A 9,820-nucleotide genomic window follows, 5' to 3' on the forward strand; every position below is an offset into this window, starting at 1 on the left:
GACATTTTGACAATTCACGGACAAATTCCCTCTTTGCATCGACACTCAGCAAACGGCATTTTGCTGGATCAACAATCAATCCTGGAGAACCAGAAGGGTACAGTCACTGCTCATGGAAAATCAGAGCATTCTCACAGTATGGTAGAGTGATAACCAACATTATGTTCTCACACAAATGGTGAAGAAAAGAAAAGTTATAAGTATTTGCAGGTCTATTTCCAAAACATAATAGATAATCGCTCAAAATGGAAGTACACTGGATACATATAAACTGGATCTAGAAAGAATGTCTCACAATAACACATAAAGTCGGCAATCAGTACTACCCCTCCCTGCACTTTTTATTATCTGATATGATATTGTTGTACAGAAGATGCTACAACGTAAACTAGGAGAGCATGTCCTTGCTGTGCAATATTTCGAGTTTTTTACACCAGAGCTGAGAAGAAAAGGGTGGCATTTCACCACAAATGCTGATGGAAATCATACTCATCGAAATCATGTGCTGGGTAAATCCACCATCCATTCACCAGTAAAATTCTTCTGAGATACCTTCTATCGCATCATGGAAACCCGACTTGTACCCTTCAAACCTTACGCCTTCTTAAACGGGACACTGCCAGTAACAGCCATAAATCATCTACCCCATTCCCGGCACGAAGCAGAGTGAAGGCACAATGCCATCCACCCAAAGCAAAGAAAACACAATGCAGCAACGGTAACCACGTGTATGCGAACCTAAACATACAATATTGGAAAAAAAAAGAATATTTCTGGTTCCTGCAGTCAGTAAAAATACACGTGTGCATTGCACCCTAGACAACACAGAAACCATGATGCTGCCATGGCCTAGAATCCACGACCGAACAGGGGAGGACAAGAGAAATGCAGGTAAGATAAAACATTATTACAGGACAAGCCCTAAAGGAATCGCAGGCCTAACATTTTTACACACACAACATTTTTTATGGCATCGGTATTAAGCCTGTTAGGTTTGAAGGATAATCTTCATCACTAGCCTTTCGGTGCCACAAGTTAAAGGCAGTTAAACCTCAAGAGTGTATGGGGCATATATCCAAGTCAAAAAACTACAGCAACAGATTCACGGGATATATCCTCAAGCTTTATGAATTCTGATGGTACCATACGAGAATCTGAATTACAAGTTATGCATAAACATTCATAGCAATTAGAGGTGTACGATGATTAAAAAAGGGAAAAGGTAGAACTTACTCTGAATTTGCGAATCAGCAGTTAATGCACCATTTAACATAGATTCCAGAGTCTCTATAGCATGGCTACAAAGCCTCTGAACTTCAGTGCCTACAGCAAGACGGCCAACAATTCCACTGCCCTTGTCTGGAAGGCCAGTAATGGGACCAAGCTCACCCTCCAGCTTCTTCAATGCTGTATCCACGATCTCACGGAGGACCAAGTACTTCTGAGTGGATGTGAGGATCTTATGGCTAACAAATATCCGATGGCACAACACATCCAACTGCCGCGCATCTTTTGCTATCAATAGTTGTTTCTTCCAACAGCTGGGAAAATCAAAATGCATGGTAATCCTTACTAACTCTACTTTGATTGAACTAGAAAAATCAAGGCAAAACAAATCTAACTTCAGCTCTCAAGTTCATGTAAATCACACAAGGTGGAAATAAAACCATACTGAAAAAAATGAGGACACTGGGCAATAAAGTAAAATTTTGGCCCACCTCTTTCATTTCTCCTAACTACCATAGAATGAAAAGCAGTAAATTGTATAGTAGCAGGAAACAAACTAGCTATCATGAAAGGCTAAAAGCTGAACCATTCCAAATGAGTGGATCATGATGGAGATATTTGGAAGAATAACAGATGCGATAAGGCTTCTAACGAGACTGGAAGCAAAGCACTGAAACAGACAAGCTAATTTACCATTAGCATACAAAATATTGTAAGTGAAAAATGTTTCAGAAAATACCCAAGCAAATCATTTTGTTTCCCACAGTGGGTGCAGTAATAACCGCCATCAAGTTTCTTTGACTGCCCATTCTGCAGAATGCCGCATCTTTCATCCCCGAATGCACACTCTAGGTGGCACGAAAAACCACATGACTCTTCCCGCAAGGGTTGGTCTGAATTGCATGACAACCGGAGGCTAGGATCCTTATTGTCGTCGTACTTAAAACAAATACAGCATGAGCAACGTTTGCAAAATTTATCTCGTTGGAACAAGACTAGCCCTACAGAGCTGAATTTTTACAAAGGTGTGCATTGTTTGTTGGTGCACGTATACCAGCTGTTACTAGAGCGCTTCCAATAGCTGGAAGTGCCTGAACAATAATCTTTTTCTGTCTTTTGTAAGGTAACTGGATGTCACTTGAGTTCGGCTCAGGGCCTGACTTCTTCATACTTTTCCCATGACCAAATGACTTCTCATTCACAGTATTGAAGAGATAGTGTAGTATCCGCTTTTTTGACACCCCTTCATATTTTCTATTTTTGCATAATTCAGAACAGAAAATCTGTATAATATCATGGCGTTTCAATTCACGCAGCAGTACAAATGCCCTATCTGGACATTTTGACAATTCACGGACAAATTTCCTCTTTGCATCGACAGTCAGCAAACGGCATTTTGATGGATCAGCAATCAACCCTAGAGAACCAGAAGGGCACAGTCAGCGCTCACGGAAAATCAAAGCATTCTCACAGTATGGTAGAGTGGCAACCAACATTATGTTCTCACACAAATGGTGAAGAAAAGGATAACCGCCCGAAAATGGAAGTACACTAGATACATGTAAACTGGATCTAGAAAGAATGTCTCACAATAACACATAAAGTCGGAAATCAGTACTACTCCCCCCTGCACTTTTTATTATCTGATATGATATTGTTGTACAGAAGATTACAGCTTAAACTAGGAGAGCGTGTCCATGGCGTGCAATATTTCGAGTTTTTTATACCAACTTGAGAAGAAAAGGGTGGCATTTCACCACAAATGCGGGTGGAAATCATACTCATCGAAATCATGTGCTGGGTAAATCCACCAACCATACACCAGTTAAATTCTTCTGCCATACCTTCTAAGTTCTAACGCATCATGGAAACCCGATGTGTATGCTGCAAACCTTACCCCTTCTTAAATGACATGACACTGACAGTAACAGCCATAACTCATCTACCACATTCCCGGCACGAAGCAGAGTGAAGGCACAATGCTATCTACCCAATGCAGCAATGGAAGTACACGTGTATACGAACCTAAACATACAACATTGGGGAAAAGCAACATTTCTGGTTCTTGCTCATCTTCGCCAAGGTAATCACTAGTTTACTACAGACAAGCTTATGAACTAGCGACCAGCCAGTAAAAATACAGGCGTGCATTGCACCCAGGACAGCATAGAAACCAAGATGATGCCATATTGCCAGGGCCTACAATCCGCGACCGAACAGGGGAGGAGCAGCCGAGCAGGTAAGATAAAACACGATTGACGGGCTCTAAAGAATTGAATCGCAACCAGACCACCCCAAAACAAAAAAAAAGCACGCAGGGAATCGGCCGCCCAGGTCGCAGATCGGTGAATTGAGTCCTAAGAAAACGCATCCATACGCAGAAGAAAATGCCCCAGAAAAAAACTAGGCACGAAAGTAGAGTGGGGAGAAGGGGCGGTTCGCGGGATAAGGCGCAGACCAGAGTACGGCGAGGCGTCCATGGCGAGCACGAGGGGGAGGCGGAGGAGTTGGTCTCGCTTCTCCAGTTCTCCTCTAGTTCGCTCTCACATGGCTTGGCCACTCCGCCGACGCCTCCTCTGCCGCTTCTCCGGCCTCACTTGTGTCTGCACAACAGAAACCCCAATCCACAAACCCCAGGAGCAACTTGTACAAGACCATCCCTAGCAGACTCTTAAATTTAAAAGAGTCAAAGCCGTAAATTGGCACGCTAGCGTGAGGATTTACAAGATTTTTTTGCTAACTTAGACACGCCCGTAAATATTCTTACACTTGCAGGGCACCACGAATGTTAGCCCGCGATCTATAGTATATATAAAGTTTTGGAGGCATTTTACATGCCAATTTGTATATGGTCAACGCGCTGGCAGTTGGAAAAACATCACCTCCCGCCAACACATTTCGCCGATGACTCGCCGAATTTCGGCCAAAATATTTTGACGAAACTCCAATATAATCCCTCTCCTCCCCACATGCAAACAATTCCAAGCAGTTGCCGTAGCATCCTCGCCGCCAACGGATTCGGCCGTGGAAGCCTCACCGTCACATAGACATGGATGTTGTACGTAGCACGCTATTCTCGTGCCGCCGGACATGCACTCGCTGAGCAGCGGCGGCTGAAAGATGGCTGTCAACGGACGTCGGCATCCGCATAGGAACTGACTGGTGGTTCGACGAGATCAGGACTTAGCATTGTCACTTGAGCCCAAAGGAGCTCACGAATCCAACATGGGCCGCTAGTGACAACAACGGGTGGTGGGCCGCTCACGTGGTGGAGAAAAAACATCATCTTATGTCAAGTAAAAGCTGGATTGGGCTAAATGGGCCGGGCCGGGCTTTACATTGTGAGACGCCGAGACCAGTTTTCCTGGAAAATAAAAAGGAAATAAAGAAATATGGCACGCTCAGTCAAAGTCTCCGTCAAGCTCAGGGCATGTACAGTAGTCTAGACGGTGCCTGTCTTTAGTGCTCTTCCATGTCACCTATAGGCGACGCTACAGACACCTCATACAACAGACTGCCTATTTAACACCACGATTAATACGGGACGCTACTGAGAGCAATTCCAATAGTATAGCCAACTGTTGGCTATAACAAGATGTCATGTCATTTGTAGTTACCATATAGCTAACATGTATAATAGTTGGCTATAAGAATGAACTACTTTACTAACACATGGCCCACCTTTCACTCTCACAAGTGCCTAGAAGCACGCTGCAAGAGCTTGACTATCGCGATAAGTAGCCCCACCTCTCTTCTCTCTCCCCTTCTCTCTCCTCCAACTCATCTAAGATATATTATTTAATGTCTTATAGCCAGCTGACTGGATTCTATTGTACTTGCTCTGATACATCCGGTTGCTAGAGCTGAAAAGAAACGGCAAGTTGCAGACAGCCCTCTCGTACAACAGGAGGAAAGCCGTCGTTAACGCTACGATTTTTACGGAACCGACGATCTGTAATATTGCAGACGGCCTGCCCGTTTCTCACAATTCTCTCTCCTCCAGTTAGATAAATATCCTACGTGTTCAATCTTACAGACTGCTGACTGAATACTGCTGTACATGCCCTCAGTAATAGTAGATACCTGTCGCGCCCGCCCCCGTCAATGTCGGCGACGAGACCTGGCCGCTGGGAGAGGCTGTAGGGTGCAGGAGCCGGAAGCAGCGAGCATGGCGAGTCCATGGGACAGCTCCTCGAGCACCCCCTGGGGCACACTGGGGCAGGCCTCGAACGTGCTGCAACTGGTCGGCGTGGACGCGCTGGGGCTGGTGTCCATGGTGGTGCAGGCCGCCCTGGTGGCGCGCCGCCACCGGGACGCCTGCGTGCGGCTCGCGCAGCACGTGGAGCTCGTCGGCAGCCTGCTAGGCGAGCTGGAGGTTGCGGAGCTGATGCGGCGGGAAGCCACCAGGCGTCCGCTGGAGCAGCTCCGCTGCGCGCTGAGGCGGTGCTACGCGCTCGTCACGGCGTGCCAAGACTGCGGCTACCTCCGCCGCCTGCTCCTGGGCGCGCGGATGGCCGACGAGCTCCGCGCAGCGCAGCACGAGATTGACATGTTCATCCGCCTCATCCCGCTCATCGCCCTCGTCGACAATTCTACCAACAGTCGTAGTGAGGTTAGTACCATCGAAATTTGGTGCGTGCTTATGCGGAATCTCAAACCAAAATTGAAGCCTATGTGAGCAATGGGAAACACTTATTTTAAGGTGGATTTATTATTTATAATACGATTAAACTGATCCATTCAAGTGAGCCTGGGCACGATTGCGTCTGAATTAGGGTCGAATTGCAAATAACACGACCTGCTCTGGTCAATTGTACATCAATAATGCTTGCCATTGTCGCTATCCTTGTCTACCAGGCTGACGACGGGGTGCTGACTGTAGTCACGGATAGTTCAAATCGTTACACCAGGTCAGATAAATTTTCCATTATGTAGTTTACTAACCAGAGAAGTATGAGCATGTTTGGTTGACTAGTCGCTCCACTTTGTTTATTACATAGGAGCAGTTCTGGTTCGGAGTATGTAAGTTATATAGGCCAGTAATATAAGGATGTACATCGGATCAATGAGTAAATTTGTTTGACCTTAAGTTGTTTCGTCAAATTTCTTGTATCACAATAACACTGATTTTTCCTTAAGTTGAATCCTCATGAAGCTCAAGTTATGTAATCCAATTTCTGTAACCGTTCCATAAGCTCCACGGACTAAAATGTATATGAATTTTACCACTTTTTAAGGACAGTTGAAATCATTGGTGGATGGCGTAATATTAGTACTGATGAATTTTACGTATGTTCAGGTTTCCCACAAGAGCTTTGGAGTTCACCAAAATACGCATTCAAGCAACTGCAGAAATTTGCAGTGTTGGAGAAGAACCATTTGTAGGTAAGTAAATACTTCTGTGAATTTCCTAATGCACTCAATTAACTCAGATACGGAAACTGATAGCGTAATTTTCCATATCAATGTTATTTGGTTCAAGAATTTGGAATTTCTTTGTTGTGTACTTATGTCTGAGCAGTAGCAATGCCCAGTTGCTCATGTTTTTTGGATATATTGCAAAAGACAACAAATAATGTCCATACGAAGATTTTGATGTTATTATTGTCATATGTGCATACTATTTCATGAGTAAGAATTGTATCACCACATCGAATTTTACGTGGTCATTTCACTTTTGAAGAACTTCGTCAGAGGGCAAGGTATTCCTTCATTTCATATAGATAGAGAAAAACAGAGTGTTAAATTAGGATTTAATTACGACATCTTATAGAAGAGCATTAGCTAGTAGAAGTAAACGTATTTATCCATTAGTAACCACATGAAAAATGTGACACGGGTGATAGAAACACCGTCAACATATTGCATGATGTCATCTTGTATTGGAATCTCCACTTGTTTTCATAAGATGATGATCTTCCACATGGAAGCCCCTAAGTAGGATGAGTTGATGATCGATGTGAATTTTTTTTTGTAGTATCCTCTCTATAATTTGTAGTTAGGTCCATGTTTTTTGGAATCCCATTGGTGACAACTGACAAGGATAGACTATTGACGAGTCAGGAAAATTGGACCTGCAAGAACAGAAAATCTTCGACATTGAAGAACTTGTTGACCTTTGTACCAATATAGAAGAAGCTTGCACAGGATTCACAAAGTTCAACTTCTTTCAGATAGTGGATGCTACAGACAATTTCTCAGAAAAGAGAATAGTTGGGTGGGGTGGATTTGGTACTGTTTATAAGGTATATACTAGCTTAGTAACTGATAACTGATTTCTGTTGAGAGTCCGTTGTTTGAACTCGCTTAGTAACAATTGCAGGGTGAGTTGCCGGATGGAGTTATGGTTGCCATTAAACGGCTTGGTGAGCATGCATCAGTATTTGATTTTAAAAGTGAACTGCAGCTTGCAAAGCTTCAGCATACCAACCTGGCTAGGTTATTAGGGTGGTACACCCACGGGAAAGAAATGATTTTAGTCTATACATTCATGCAAAATGGTTCCTTGGACCGCTACATATCTGGTACGTTGTCCATTATCGCATTTAATTTTCAAGCGTGCCTCATTTCCCTCCTCCTTCCGTTTAAAAATAGATGTCCTTTTTGCATCTCCATTTGTTTTGTCATACTTTCGATGCAACTTTAGTTATTGTGTTCCAAGTATCTTCTTTTGGGGAGGAAAAAAGATAATTAGTGATCTTTTGAGGACATTCTCTTTCAGCGACACTCTTTATCATTGTGTCCAATTCTAGAAAGACAACTATTTGGTTGGATTTGCATTTCTACACATATTCAGAACGTCTACAATTGATTTAAAAAAAACGTTGACCAACAGGGGAAGGTTCTCTCAATTGGCTATACGTTGTTAGTCTGAACGCTTCATCTACGATTCGAACCCAAGTGAGCGAGCTCTAGCCACCAAGTCAGATCTTGGTTCTCTTTACAATTGAGTTAAGTGAAAGGCCACTGAAGCTCTAGGCCTCTAGCTTCACCTGGTTGTTTGTTGCTCAAATAAGAATCGATTTTGAACCTATTATAGTTTGGTTTAGAGCAGAATAGAAATTTCTGTTAGTATTTTCTATACGATAATCATTCTTCGAACATTTTGCAGACAAAACAAAAGGAGCATTGCTCGACTGGTCTAAGCGACTCAAGATAATTGCAGGGTTAACAGAGGGCCTTGTTTACCTGCACAAAGGCTCCATCATCTGGATCGTCCATAGAGACTTGAAACCACATAATATCCTCTTGGATTACAACATGAACCCGAAGATATCTGATTTTGGATCAGCTAGAGCACTTAGTTCAGAAGTAGCAGAAGAGCGTACAAGCAGTGTCACGGGCACTAGGTATGAGCTGCCTGATATATCAACCCTTACAGATTCCATCATTTGTGTTCAGATGCTCTTAATTTACATTTTTTATTTATTTTGTTTTCACTTTTCAGTGGTTACAAAGCTCCAGAGTATGCATCTCGAGGAATTTACTCGCTGAAGACAGATGTGTTCAGTTTCGGCATCTTGGTTCTGGTGATCATCAGCGGACGAAAGAATACCATACTCGACAAGCGAGGGGATACTGTTGGTGATCTTGTACGAGATGTGAGTGAAGTTAACATATATATTCCATGCAAGATTTCTTATAGTTATAGACTCGCGATTGTCTGTGTTAATGTTTGGCCCATATATATTAAATTTGGTTTTGCAATGCAGTTCTCTCATGTCAATTTATTGGAAAACTGTTTCAGGCCTGGCATATGTGGAAGGACCAAAGGTTGTATGAGCTTGTTGATCCAGCGTTAGGGAACAGGTATGACATCGCTGAGATAACGCGATGCGCTCAGGTGGCGCTGCTTTGTGCTCAGGAAGATCCAGCAGATCGGCCCACCATAACAGATGTTGCTGCAATGCTGAACCCTGAAAGCATGAGCTTACCGATGGAGCCTAAGCAGCCTACGGCGCTGAGTACAGGGAGCGCTGGTGAAGACGCTGCTGTATCGACATATATGGGCCAAACAAGCAGGACAATAGACGTAACCATTACAAGTTCAGCTCCCATGACAACCAGAGTTCGAATCATTCTAGGCCGGGAGATTTGATATGATGAAGAACATATTATATAATTAAAACGTGAGTAAGGATTATGGGCTTTTTACAGCTCAGATAGTTTACAGGATTTGAGATATTAAGATCAGTTTTGTGAGAGAAAATAAACATGATGTGGTACTAGACTGATTTTCTGTCAGCTACGTCAAAAATATAAATGTAAAATGTTTCACCTTTTGTCATTGCTATCTTAGTCAGTTTAGCAAAGTTAAACATTTTTATAATCTCTACATGAAAAGGCCATTCTCCATGTCCCTATAAAGGGTGGTTTGATCTGAAAACGATATTTGCGGTCCTGCACTATGTACTACTACTATATAATCTCGGCATACTATTGTGCCTATTTTCTATGGCATCCCCATATACTTAGCCAGCATTCAACTTGACAAGCAGAGATCACCGAACTCGGAAGTAAGATATTCAACTTTCAAAATAAGAGCTGTTCTGGATTGCAAAGTTCCTGATGCTACATACTGATTAAGATATTC

The 9,820-nt window shown here is 43.1% G+C and overlaps 1 protein-coding gene and 1 pseudogene across 1 annotated transcript; one reads left to right on the forward strand and one right to left on the reverse strand.

Moving 5' to 3' along the window:
* Nucleotides 1–1,052: 1,052 nt before the first annotated feature.
* Nucleotides 1,053–3,707, reverse strand: LOC124662068 (annotated as a pseudogene).
* Nucleotides 3,708–5,395: 1,688 nt separating this feature from the next.
* On the forward strand, nucleotides 5,396–9,442 carry LOC124698494 (putative cysteine-rich receptor-like protein kinase 20). Its single transcript, XM_047230980.1, has 8 exons — nucleotides 5,396–5,839; nucleotides 6,085–6,137; nucleotides 6,527–6,612; nucleotides 7,291–7,472; nucleotides 7,550–7,751; nucleotides 8,339–8,576; nucleotides 8,675–8,828; nucleotides 8,975–9,442. Exons 1-8 carry the CDS (start codon nucleotides 5,396–5,398, stop codon nucleotides 9,323–9,325), a joined length of 1,710 nt encoding a protein of 569 aa, XP_047086936.1. The 3' UTR covers nucleotides 9,326–9,442.
* The last annotated feature ends 378 nt before the right edge of the window (nucleotides 9,443–9,820 follow it).

This window comes from Lolium rigidum, chromosome 1 (genome assembly GCF_022539505.1).
Source record: "Lolium rigidum isolate FL_2022 chromosome 1, APGP_CSIRO_Lrig_0.1, whole genome shotgun sequence".
NCBI lineage: Eukaryota > Viridiplantae > Streptophyta > Magnoliopsida > Poales > Poaceae > Lolium > Lolium rigidum.